The sequence below is a fragment of the Camarhynchus parvulus genome, chromosome 4 (genome assembly GCF_901933205.1).
Source record: "Camarhynchus parvulus chromosome 4, STF_HiC, whole genome shotgun sequence".
NCBI classification, from domain to species: Eukaryota; Metazoa; Chordata; class Aves; order Passeriformes; family Thraupidae; genus Camarhynchus; species Camarhynchus parvulus.
The window spans coordinates 28,386,877-28,401,102 of record NC_044574.1 but is presented as its reverse complement, the minus strand read 5'-3'; the positions used below and the strand labels follow the sequence as shown (position 1 = coordinate 28,401,102).

The following is a 14,226-nucleotide window of genomic DNA, read 5'->3' as shown; positions in this document are numbered from 1 at the left end:
TCAACAGATTATGAAGTTTTGCAACTAGCATGAAGTTAGATGTGACAAGTGAGCAAGGCATTTATAGAAGAAATTACAATGTTTTAAAAAATTGATACAATCTAAACTTCCTTGGTCAAATAGAATATATTTCTTTTGGATATATTTACATTTACTTCATATTGCCTCTTAGATAGAAAAAACATATCTACTGAGAAACAAAATATGCAGTGGATTTTGATGAGCTATACATGTTTAATATGTCATAGCTAACTATGACACCTTGTTTTGTTTGATGATCAGTAGTACTTCACTGAAAACATTGTACAAAATGCATGGGGACAGATGGACAATGTACATTTGAAGGTCTTCTGTTGAATTTAGAGTGAAAAATCTTTTTCTGAAGTCTTCTCATTCCAAGGCATGGTAAGCTTTAAAAATGGCATCATTCCTCTAGATGAAGACTAATAAAAGGTGTTTAAACTTTCAAGGTGAAAATCTAGAATCTAATTTATCTTTGATCTAAAATAATTTTCAACCTGTCAAGGATATATTTTAAAACTTTCTTGAAACATATTTTCAATGATATATTATTATTAATCCTAGGTGCTAGAATTTATTTTTTAGTAATTTGGTTGTCCAGGTGCTGAAATTCAGTTCTTACAGAGAGGAGGAGGTTTTCAGCATCAAATAACTAGATTAATTAGGTTGAAATTAGGTTAATTAGTAACTGAATATAGTCCTATTAATTGACATTCAGAGCTGTCATGACTTGATAGGGACAGAGCTTTTCAAAGTTTAGTATTGAAGGACTTATATTAAAAACTGGGTTTTAGTTGTCCCTTTGGTTTTCCTTATGCATTTTGATGTACAGTTTAGATTTAAGTCTTGACCTTTTGAAATATATTTGTTTTCTTTCTGACTTTTATAAGCAGTTATCCAAGCTCAAATTTTTATCAGTACACTGACAGCTGCTCACTTCAAATTTCAATCAGTCTATAATCATTCTTTTAAGAAAAGTACATCAAGAGTAGAAGGGTATACTTGCTTGTTGCACAAGAGTACATTTTCTTCTGTAACTTGTTGTGGAAGTTTTCATTGAATGTAAAGAAATATTTAATGCCTCTGTAAGCAATTTTTCTAGTACTTGACTAAAGAGTACTAAGTTTGGATTGAAAAAATTTAGCACCATCTAAGTTTTGACATCTAAACATACCATCATTTCGTTGCATCTTCTGATGAATTTTAATATTTCTCCTTATTTTGGTTCCTTATGCATAAAGTGCTATAGAGCACCAATGACATTAAAAATATCTCCTGGATATCTTTCAAATATCTCCTAATGTCACACTTATTCTTTATGCCTTCAGAAAGTTGCCAGTATCAGCAAACAGGGCTGAGCTGATTTAAACCATGAAAAAAACATCCAATGATGCTGTAATTAAGCTTTCAGTTATGAATGAAGTTTTGATATGACAAATTTTATGTCTGAATAGCAAGTCCTTTTTCATGGGAAGGGGTAGCAGGTTATCAAGGAACTACAAAATTTTCTGAGCAAAGCAAACCTACTTTCAGAAAATGTTCTTCTAAAGAAGTTATGTTCTGTGTTACTGATATATACTTTCCCTAACATTATATTCTGCTCATATGTCATATTTAATCTTATTTTTCAATTTTGATCTTTCTGGCTCCTGTGTTTAAATATATACTACATTGAAGACTTGCACTACAGCTGATAGATGTGTCATTCTGTTTTACATTTCCACAGGATTTTTTCCTTTGTTCATACTTTTTTTGGGATTTGTTGTTTTGGTTTTTTTTGTCTGTACACAAGCTCCACAGATTATTTAGCCTTAGTTTGGAGGAAAAACATACACAAACACAATACTCTCCCCAATACCAAGTCAGTGTTTTGAAACCTTGTACCACTTTAAAACACGTCCACACTTTCCTTGATGCTCTCATGCTTTAAATACTTTTTGGCTCTTATCATTGCTCTTCCCTTGCATTATTAGCTGTCATTTTGCTGAGCAGAAGAGGTTTTCATCTTTTCTTGTAAATCAAACTCTCTAGCCCCTTAATAATTTTTGTTGCTCTTATCTGAATTCCTTCAGAACTTGTTTATGTCTTTGTGGTACTTGAAAGACTAAAACTACATGCTACATTTGAGAAGCAATTCATTTGTGCCAAAAAGAGTATGTCTGGTTGTTCTTTATGGAAATACTGAGAAAGTAAATAATAGTTATTTTTTATAGTATAGATGCATAAAAAATTATGATGAAAAATTCAGAAATAATGAAGAAGAAATTACATATATTTACCACACTTCTCAGTCAAATATTTGACATTATCATTTCCCCATTACTGCAATACCTTACTTTTAAAAAATATGCCTTTAAAATATTAGTTTAACCTATCAATCTCAGGTGTAAGCCTCATTTTCTTGTCTGTTTTCTTCCTAAACTTCTTTGGGATTGTTTTATTCCCTTCTTCCAAATACCATATTTTTCCAAGGAATTTCTACATCATCAACTCATAAATATGAAGTAACTTCTATATTTCACCAGGTCTTTCATTGCTTCTCTCCCCCCTTCTGCTATGAAGCACTTAAAGAAACACTTGTACTTACTTGATTCTAGTGCACATCAAGATCTGTAAGTAGTTTTTCCATGTATGTGTTGCAGCTGCTGTTTTAAATACATTTTTTCAAGGCCTAATTTGAATTCTTTCAGAGCCATTAATATCTTTCATCGAACCTGAGTACAAGATTCATATTTCTTATTTTATTTAAGAACTGCATAAATTCACTATTGTAATGACATCTCTAAAAACTTTAAGTTTACAGGAGGTAAATAGAATTTTGGGTTCTCCTATGTAACCCACCTCATCAACTAGATATCTTTTTAACAAGAAATGACAAAAGTATGTTCAGACTGAAGAAGAGCAGAGCAGAAAATTTGCATCATATGGGGCTGCCACCATATATGTATATTTTCAAAATTACTTGACAATGGAAAAATATTAAGTCAGATACAGCAAAATACAAATCAGGCTGCCAGCCTACAAACACAAGGTTCACATTTTCACCTTGCTTTTGAGACTGTGAAGTGTACAGTTTGCTAAACATATACCAATAAAATGACTTACTAAAATAATTCAGGGGAACTTGCCAAACAGTAACTAGTCTCAGGACATAAAAGACAGACTAAATACTACTGTATCCTGTCAACCTCCTTTTCCCCAAACCATCTAGTCTGAGCTCACTACTCATTTTTCCACAGCCAGCCTTAAAATACAAGTGCCATAACCTGAACTCTAAGTGAAGATTTTCCACGTGCTGCAGTGGGACTCCAGAGGGCACATATGTCGTGGCTGAAAAGAGATGACAGCAAGAACAGCAAATTTCATGCAGGAGCAGTTTTCGGTGATTAGCTGTGAAATAAATTAAGTAAAGATATGGAGAAATCCAGTTCCCAGAATAGCAAACCAGAGTGTCTTATTAAAACCTCATTTAATAGTGTGGCTAACTTCATGGAATAAATATGAAACATTAGCATCTAATAATAACTTTAGCTAGAGTCTTAGATTTCCTTTGTAAGTTTTTACTGTATGCTGTGTATATTCAGTATTCACAAGACTTATGGAAAACAGAATGTATGTTTCAGTTGAGATGATGATTACTTTAATCTTCCAGATAATTATATTTGACATAGTCCCCATAAAGCTTCAGCTTGCATCTGTGATATATTAAACTTAGAAAAGGTAAAGCAAAATATTAGATTCTTTATCTTTTAAAGGCCAGGCATTAGAATTTCTAGTCAGCAAGATTTCAGTTCAAATAACAAACCCCAGAAGAAAGACATCCTACAAAATCGTATGAAACACTTGAAAAAATCATGGATTTGCTTTTTGAATACTTTTTTTTTTTTAAAGTAATCTAATTGCAGCCAATTTTCTGAAAAAAAAAATCTGTTCAGTGCAGAGAAGCCAATTATTTGAAATTATGTTTATTTTGTTCCATCAGGGCAGAACTCAAGGATAAGTTCTCACTAGATATGTAATGGCTGAATTTTAACTCCCAAATGGAAGCATGCAATTAAACTACAGTAGATGACAGATACTCTCTTCCCCTTGTCTCTTTCCCTGTGTTCTTGTCTTTGCACCAAGCAGTGTGTGCCCATCTCCCTCTTGACTCTAGCAAAACTTTCTCATTCTGTATTAACATTTCATGAGGGACCAACCCTTTTGCACCCTTCTGTGAAGTGAAGGTGGAGCAAGGAAAAGCCTGGGAGAGACAGGTTCTCTCATTCATTTTGCAGGGCTGGCAGCAGCCAGCAGCTGTGTTTGCAAAAACTTCCCAGGTGAGGAGAAAAAATATCTTCTGAAGAGAAAATATCTTCTGAGCTGTTGGTCACTAATATCTAAGGTTGCAGAATTACTGTGAAATATTATTTCTCAGAGGCTTGCCAATGGCTACAACAAATGAACTTCCAGAAAGATGAAAATTGAATTTGTCTACAAAAAAGCAAATTGCCTTACCAAATTACTATCAGGTATTTAGGGATAACTTGCTGGAATTTCCCAATGTCAGGAAAATAACATATCTTCTCATTCATTTCCCAAAAACACTGGCTTTAATATGAATACACAGATAAAGAACCTCAAAGAAGGCATGCCACAAACAACTCCAGGACAAAGAGTTAAAGCATGGTGGATTCCTCAAACAGAAACCTAGAGTCTGAGGAAGTACCTTTAAAAATAAATCCCCAATTTAACTATGTAAATGAACATTTGCACAAAAAATGACACAAGGAGAAGTTACCATTAACAAACTGTTCAGCAGTGCCTTAACTAGTGAAATCTCAAAATTTGTTGAAGGTTTTTTCCAATACCTATTTGAAAGTTTAGATTCACTTTAGATTCAGATCCTACTTTCTATGTTATTGGTCCCTATGAAAATTCCAGTTTTTCTGCTTTTTCTCTACCAATGAAGCCACAAACCAGCAATTCAGGGATGGTTATTACATCCTGCTTGGCTTCACAGTAACAAACCTTCTGCAGAGATTGTGTTTCACAGTGCTGCAGTGGCAGCAGCAGGATGAGAAGGCAGGAAGACAGCTCTGCCTCTTTGCATCACTTAATAAAGCACACATTACACAGGGCAGAGATAATTGAAGATGACTTACATGAGACCCCTAAATCTCACTAAATCTTCTCAGGAATAAGCATTTTCCATCTTTCCCTGCAAGCATTGAGACTTTCTCTTTGATTTAAAATTTCGTGCCGCTCTTTGATCTCTCTGTTCAGAATGATCTCTGTACTCTGAATTATCTCCCTGCTCATCCTCTGACTTCCATGAGTCCAGCTCACATAACACTCCTCACTCTCCCCTTCTGCTCCCTGCTCTGTGCACAGGCACCAGTCTGCCACCATTAGATTATATAGAATTCATTGAACCAAATCTGCTCTGTTCACAATCACTGCTCATGTTGGTCACTGCAGACAAGCTCAAAGGCTTTATTTCTTTGATATCTTATTGGGCTGTTTTGTACAAAAGATATCTGAAGAGGAAGATTTGTAATTGAAGGAACTTACCATCTTAGTATGACACCATCTTAGTATGACCAGGAGGGACAGAGAGAGTGGAAAAGAGAAAAAACAGAAGAGAGGGAAGGAAAATTTCCAATTATGAAAGATGGTAGAGACAATTTTAAATAGGGAGTAACAATAGTGAGCTGGGGTTTTTTTTTGGAAGTGTTGGGCTGTTTGTTTTGCTTTGGGGTTTGGGGATTTTTTTGGTGGATTCTGCACTTTTCTATTACTGCAATTTCACATACAGCCTAATTTGCATTTCCACTAGAAAGAAAGTACTTTCTGCCATGCATTTTATTCTATGAATTTGCATTCATCCTGCTCTAATTCCAGTGATGGGACCAGTGAAGCTGTAATGTATTACTCAGCTTAAAAAAAAAAAGCTATGTATGGGCATTTTGCCTGTCAGGTCACTGAAGGAAGGAGAAACAATGCTGTTTAATACTCTTCTGCTGTGGTGAAGCATAACACATGGCTAATGCTAAAAACTAATCTCAGTTCACTGCTTATTGCCATCAACTATTTTATAACCAAGAAAGTTCTGTTGCTCAAGTTTAGATATTTGGAAGTGTTTGGACACTCCCATAGATTAATACTCCCATAAACTTCTCTAAGCAGGTGCCTCACATATGGCTAAACAGAATGAAGCTTTAACACTTCCTTTCTCATTTGAATTTTAAACCATGGCACCAGCACTAATGTCTCTTTTTTTTTCTTCAATATGCAGTACTCCAGAAAACATTTGACTGCAGGGGCAGAACTTGTGGGTTGTTTTTTTTTAATAACGTAAGAATAGTTTATAATCAGTTACATTAAAAACAGGTTAAAATGGAATTATGTGAAAATGAAACTGGAGGCACATCTTTCTTTCATGTTATTCAGTTAATTATTATTTTGTATTTATGGCTGTGATTAGGAATGCTTTCTGCGTTCCTGTGTTGGTTTATTTATTATTCTTGGAGCACACAGTGATAGTGAGACAGCAGCTCAGAAACAGCCAGATAAGCTTGCACTTTGAAGTGCACAGAGCTCTAATTAAGCAGTGGGGCTGTTTACAAAGCAGGGCCATAATCACACCATGGAGATTGTTAATATTTATTTGAGATCACGTTTAATTTGAGACTCATGGATGTATATTAGAAGGCTACACTACTCAGTTTATATAAACCCAGCAGTATGTATTTGACTCATAACAAAAGCTAATTAAGGTAGATATTTTGACAAGAGCTTCTCAGTGTTCCACCAGAAGAAAGCTTCAAGGTTAAGACATCAAAAAGTTCATGAAAACAGCAATAGCTGTAGTTTCCATCATGTACTGCTGCTGGGGTGAGTGGATTTTAAGCATTTTCTTTCTTAAAATTATACACCCTTGTTCAAAAATGCAGATCTGGACCATGGCATGAGGTTAAAAAGCATGTGCATCTTGCAAAAGCAGTGTGTACAGAGGTAATTATGGTTACCTGGAGAGAAAGAGATTGTCCTTGGGGCTTCTCCACCATTCTCCTGCCACAAGGAAGGAGAATGCAGAGGTGCCTGGCAGTGCATCTTGACATCATGGAGGGCACTCAGGAGACTTTCTCTGTTGGTCTACTCTCTCATGGTCTACTATCTCTTCTCCAGACTGCACCCGTTTAGCCCCTAGGCTGTTCAAAGGTTAACACCAGGGTGTTGACAAGAGTCAAAGGGGCACTTTTCTGAATGCAAAATATGGTGGGACAGACAGGGTTGAGTCCATGGACTGATAGATTCCCCAGATATTTGCACAAAAGGACACCTATGTGCTAAATGAAACTTCTGGATATTTTTTATTAACCTAATTCAAAAGAAAAAGATTAAAAAAAAGAAAAAAACAAATCCAAATTAATCAAAATGTGGCTTTTTCACATGAAGAACTTTGTTGAGATTTGTCAAGCTTCTACTGAAATGTTTGTTTTAACAGAATACATTTTATTTCCATGTCTTTCCATAGGAATTTCTCTAAATCTTTCCATTCTGCTCTGATTGGTGGCAGCTTCTCAACCTGCTACATATCAGATTTCTCAGATACTGCAAATATTGCAGAACCAGATTTTCTTTTGGAAAGTAGCACAAGTAAAATTCAAAATTCAAAGTGCTTCTTTCCCAGCCTGGTCTCCTAGACAGGATTTGGAGACATCTCCTGAGACATGAAACAATGACACATGTCATGTGCCCAGCAGCCTTTTTTAATTAGATCTAAAATTCTGATTCTGAATAATTCTTTTGTTTTCTGATACTTTTGGAGAATTATGGAATTGGTTTTTTTGTTTCTCTAACAAGGGGAAAGATGTTTGTATGCATCAGATCAGGCAGGCTACATAAACCACTCAGCAAAGGAACTCTGGATTTGCCACACTATTTGTTGCAGTCTGTAGACAAGCCACAGTAAAGCTCAAACTGGCATCATGTTTAAAAAATATGTATCTCTGACTGCTTGTGCCTATTTTAGATCCATGCATCCTTCCAGACTCAAGGGGCCAGAATCACACAGAAGAGACAGAGATATACACAAGAATTTGCGCATTGATGAAGAGTCAGCGGAGAAGTCGTTGTATTTTAGAGCAAGCTTGAAGAGCATGAGGCTTGTGCAATTGTTAGTTTATTTCCTGAGCCGGACTCAGTTGCCAGAACTGAAAACAATATCACCATTCCTGTCCATCCTAGTACCCAATGCATTTTGTCTGGTCTTTGGTGCTATGTTTGCAGACCAGAGTATGGACGGAACCACTAAAGGACGAAGAACAGATAGGTTTGGCAAGTGTATGTCCTTCAGCTGGAAGTGCTGAGCAAGGTTAAAGTTATAGGGAATTTGCCTCCTGCCCTCTCCTGGTTTGAGAATTATGTGTTCAAGAATGACAAGCAGCGCTTTACAAGTAGATTCAGCCTTGAAAGGAAGATTGGAGAGGCACAGCTTTGCTTATGCTAACAAGAGGTTTCTAAAAATATTTCCAAAACAAGAAGTGGGAGAAGTCAGTGGCTGCAGTCGCAAGGCAGGCCAGGCCTGGGGGACAGGAAAGACATTGCCCTGGGAGAGTCAGGGGTGGAGCTGGTCTGAGCTGGTGGGAGGGCTGGCAGGGCAGGGAAGCTAGGGTCTGGTCCCTCTAAATATTTGCTTCTGGAATTACACAAAGACTCTTCCTGGGCATGCATGCGGCTCCTCATGCATGAAGTGGGCAGCTATCTGTCTCCTGAGGGTGTACTATCCCCCTAACACCAGCTGCTGCAATCCCCTCGTGTCAGCAAGAGCCCTCTCCTTCAGATTCCCCTCATATTGTTTTTGATTCAGCACACATCTTTGTTGACCCATCCCTTTTTTAAGAATTTACACTTTTGGGGTTTTTTGTATCACAGCCATTAAACAGAAAACACTGAATAAAATGAAAATATTCTGGAAGATAGCTGGAGTATTGACTGCACTATGACTGTGGTCAACAGCAAAATTATTCAAATACAAGAACCTGTGTCTGATTGTGGTCATTCTTAAGTTTCCAGACACAGTGAGGCCAAAAGATAGAGCTGCATTATAAATTTTATCTGGACACTGGTTGGTTGTTTAGGACTTTGCTTATTTTTGCATGCATTTTGCTGTAACATCTGTATCCAGCTAACTGAATTGTAGATGTAAGACATGGAAGGGTGCATTTTCCCAGTTACAGAAAGGGTATTTGTTTTCAGGAGATTTTCAAGTACATTGTCAAATAGAGCAGCAAAACATTTTCCATTTTCTTTAAAAATACATTCCTTGCCAACCCGTAAATCTCAACATTTAAACCTTTTGCCCTTAATGTCATTCACAGTGCTCCAGTTTAGCTGTTTGGTTTAAGAACAAATTAATCTAGTACACTCATGTTGATCGACATCAAAGATTCACCTGGTGAGGTCTGTACTGTGTATACTTGGTACCAGTGGCCAGCTCTCCCAGTTCACACTGTAAGCATGAGTTCACCTGAGAAATGGAGGAAGTTTTTCCACACAAACAATCTGCAAGTAACTGCAGGCCTGTGATTCAGGTAGTCTCTGTGAAAATAGCTGCACCTTCAAGGGGAGCAGGAACAAGCCTGAGCTGAAATGGAAAACATCTCCACACAAGCAGACATTGTTTGGGCAGTGGCAACTGGGAATGTGGGAGGAGCTTACCTGAGATTCAGAGTACGGATCTCAACAAGAGTATTGAATAATGGCACAGTGGTGGTGGCAGCTCAGCAGCTCTCCCCTGAACATATAGGTGTTTTCCAGCACAGAACTCCTTGTCACTGTCCCCCTGGTCCTGCTGCCATCAGCTGCCTGTACACTGCGCTCATAGATGCTTTTTCAGTATCACGTGAGTATTGAGAGGTGCAGAGCAAAACTGAGTGTATTGTTCTTCAAGGGGTGTTTTTTAAATGATGCAAGAATGGAGATTGCAGCACAGCTCTGCCCCGATATCATCTTTTAACATGATTTTAAAAATCCTTAAAAGTCATGTGCTTTCATATTGCATGACAAATTCTTACCTCATTTTGTGACTGTATTGGATATCATGAATCTCAGATTTCCTTTGCTGATCATATATATTTGCTTTTAACTGTATTCTCCACTTATATCTCTGTCTACTCTTTTCTAAAATTAATGTGCTTAATTTTCTATCCATATTTCTAGGCTATCTATATCTAATTATTTACCTGCACATGACCCATTAAAAATTTCCTGACATTTAATTCCTTACACAATCTTACTTAATTACCTATTTATTTATGTTGAAGCATCACACAAACAAATGTTTTTAGCAGTATTTCTCTGCTTCATTGCAGTTTATTCCTCCTTTGCCTTTTGCCATTTTCCAGACCATTTTGTTGAACAGGTTGTAACAACTTTAATATTTTAACTTTATATAATATAATAACTTTATATAATAACTTTAAATATTTTAAATATATTTATGTCAACGTGTGTTATATAACTTGCAGTAACTCTCAAAGAATCAAACCCTAATTAGAAATGTATGCATGTTGCTGATTTTATTTTTAAATTCTTTAAAGTTGTTTTAGCTTCGAAAATGAATAATGGTCTGCATGTTTTTATTGACCTTGTAGCCTGGACTAGGCACATGATTTTGAAAAGGTTCCCCCAGCATCAGTCTTTGGTTCATATCTCCAAGCAGTCTTGGAGCATGTGAATTGGATGTTTCAAATGAAACTAAGCCAGAGATGCACCCTGGTAGTGTGCCAGTGATCTCCAACCTAGTCATGAAACCCCGAGGATTCATTCAGGTCACAAGATGCAGGTAGACATAGTTCAAAGCAATTCTACCTTGAGATGTGTCAAAACTTTGGTACCATTTATTTTGCTGTATAAATCTCTTTTTTTCTGGGCTATGTTGCTGGTAATGTAGACCTGGCCAGGGGTAGTTAAAACCATGTTGAGGCTGTCTTCATCCTTGTTGCCTTCTAAAATAGAGAAATTCAGCTCCTGATTAAGTTATCGCTTACTACATCTTCATTTAAAAATGAATAATGCTCTTCTGAGCTGTTCACTAATAGCAACAACAGCAGATCTCATCTGAACAGACTGTACATGTTTCAAAACAGATACTTTGTGCTCTGGTCATCGTGTCACCATTTGCCTATGTAAGCCTATGTCAGGATTTGCCTGTGCAAGCATTGCACTTGCTCTACCAGGAATTTTTGTAAGAATAATAATTAAGAAAAAAACCAAAACACAAAAAAAAAAAAAAAAAAAACCAACAAAAAAACCCCACAACCATGCAAGAGTGTGTTATCATATTGAATTTCTCTGGAGACTTGGCTGCTTCTTTCTCCATCCGGCCTCAGAAAGAAGGAGGGGGATAATGAGGAAAGCAACTGCAAACTATAGAGATCACTCACTGCTGTTTTGTTCAAAGACACACACAGGACATTAGTGTTTGCAGATGCTCTATAAAGATAAAAGACTAAGGCCTAGATGGGAAGAAATTATGATCTGCATTAAATAGATGATGAGCCAGTTATTCCCTCAGTTACACTATTGCAAATCCCATAAATTTCATTTAATTGTCAGAATGAGATAATGATTTCTCTTAAAGGAAATGATGACTAGTGAAAATGAAGGGAACTGAGAAGACACCAGAAAAAAATTATAACAAATAAGAAAGTGTGAAATAAATTATCTAATGTTATGAAAAGAAAAACTGTTTTGTTTTAGGAAGAAATTCAAAGGGAATGAAAATCCCTTTGTTAAGGGTTAAAACTCTCAGTTCTGTAATTTGGTCTCTCTATGCCAACCTTTCAAGTTAATCAATCAATTCTAATGATAATACTTCTAAAGAAAATAATGGCATCTAATATTAATTGCTGTAGTTGCTGTAAAAAAAAATTAAGGACTACCTGTAGAATGAACGTGTAGACAACTTTATTTGACAGGTTTTCTTTCCCATATAACAGAGGGGATTAGGTTTTTAAACTGGTATCTCTCATCTCTTCACACATTACCACATAGTATTAAAAAGGGAAAGAGAGTCTCAGGCACTCCTTTATTCCTCCCTTTCTCCCTCAGGGAAGCCACAGGACACAGTAATCAATTAAAAAGGTCAAAATAAGCAAGGTCAAATGGCTTCATTTACTGTGACTATTAATCTCAGTTACATTGGTAAATATTTTTCATATGGGAACTTATCTTTCCACTCAGCAAAGTGTGGGGGCTTAGTTCCCTCTCCTTTTTTATTATCTCCCCTCCTCCTCTCATTTTTTTATTTCCTTTCATTAGTGTACTGTCATGAAGTACTAAATATAGGGAACTCAGAATCAGACCCTATTGTCTGCCTTAACTAGGGTAAAATGCAAAAAAAATATGGTAACAAAATAAAATACCTGATCTCTAGATATTTAAAATTACTTTATCTCTTTTCCATTTCTTACCTTTTTCATGTCCAAACATGAAAGATTACCTGAAATATCAGCTAAGCAGGGAAATATTATCCTAATAAATGAGCATGCAAGTATGTGCCTGGTAAGTTATTTGATTAAACAGGAAGCTAGAATCCTATAGATATCCACAAATAAAGCCCCAAATCTAAATGACTGTATCGTTAGCTCATTTGTAAACTGTTCCAGATGTAAGATTTTGGCAGCTTTCCAGTAGGCTGGCTGCAGTCTGAGCTTTCCCGCATCCGCAGTGAGAACTGCAATGCCTGACTCTTCAAGGGAAAGCTCCACAAGGCTGATGACAAATTATATAAAGTAACAACCTGCCTGCCTGGCAAAGAGGAATCCAAACAGATCCCCGGGCAGAGAATGCCCTTTTTCCTGGGGCTAAGCTACAGCCGTTTGACCTGGATGTGTGATCGATCTGCATTATGCATCACCCGGTGAAAGCCCCTCTGAGGAGATCATTTAGTGATCATATCAGGGACTCCACTGCTAGAGCCTTGGATGTTATCTGGAAAAACACGAGAGACAGGCGACTGGCAGGTGAGAAGGACATTACATAAATATATTTTAAAACTCATAAGGGATCAAAATCTATGACAGTAATTAGTGGTATCATTTGCATATGTGTAGATGTAGCCTCTGAGTATTTCTCCAGCCTTTGTTTGTGTGTCATATTACATCTGTGCTGTGCCTAGGGTGGAACTGTGTGTGCTTCTCTAACTAGATGAGACAAACTTTGGTTAAAAGAAGAACAGCAGTGAATTTTGGTTCAGTATTATGGCACAAATTCCTCAGACTAAAGTGTGCTGAAGCATTTTATTTTGCTGTTAGGTCAGACCTTGTGCTTCACTGCTGTGATGTGCTTCAGTGAGTTGCGTTACGGAGCGTTTTGCAGCCAAGGAGTGTGTCAGTTGGAATATCTGGGCTGTGCACTGAGCAATTACTGGTATTTCCTCTGGCAAGGATTTCAGTGCTGTGAGCTCCAAGTGAGTATCAGGTATGCCAGAGCTAGGCTTCTGAGATATAAATTACCAGCCATCTATAGAGTTTCAGTCCACATTTTTATTTTGACTTACAAATATTCAAAAACTGGGGGCAGAACATAATAGAGGGGTGGAGAAGATGATAATTTAACTCACTTTATTTTTCTCTTCTATTACTGTCTGTTAGATGAATGCTTCTCATTCACACTGCTGGGGTTATTACTTTTATTTTGCAGCAGTTAGAGGTTTCAAAAAAGGCAGCAGAAATGCACAATGGGTGTGACTGCCAGAGGGATTGTTTTGGTTTGTTTGTATACTTACAGTGGGGGTGGTTTATTCCAGGGGGAAGGAAGGAGGGAGGAGAAATGTGAATAATGATAAGATCGGATGAGATGACCAAGAGGCAGACTTTATGGCTTACTAATGTAAACTGAACTTTTACATCACTCTCTTGAGTTTACGTTTTGCAGAAATAAGAGTAGCTAAGTGCATAACAGACATTTGGTTGAGTAGTGATTCCAAAACTGATTACTTTGGGTAATCAGGCAGTGAGTGGCCATTGCCTATAAAGAAACATGTGGGCAAAATCTGCTCTGAATTAGACCTACTCATAAAAACCTTGCTTTGCCCACGTGTATAAGTGACTGGATTAATTCTGTGCCTATTCCCATAGATGGCAAAGGAAAATGAGTTTCTTAGGCAGAGGAATTCAACTTTACACAGTTTTACAGTAAAAACTCATGGTCACG

The 14,226-nt window shown here is 36.9% G+C and overlaps 1 protein-coding gene across 7 annotated transcripts in view; it reads left to right on the top strand.

The window, feature by feature from the left end:
- DLC1 (DLC1 Rho GTPase activating protein) overlaps positions 1-14,226 on the top strand; it is a 214,528-nt gene that overhangs the window by 104,305 nt on the left and 95,997 nt on the right. Inside the window, exon 1 of one of the 7 annotated variants that reach the window (XM_030946886.1) lies at positions 11,328-13,034. The exons of the other annotated variants lie outside the window; for them this stretch is intronic. Coding sequence (XP_030802746.1) covers positions 12,920-13,034 — 115 coding nt within the window. The 5' untranslated portion in view covers positions 11,328-12,919. Of the gene's footprint in view, positions 1-11,327; positions 13,035-14,226 lie in introns of those variants that run through there. 7 annotated transcript variants of the gene reach the window in all.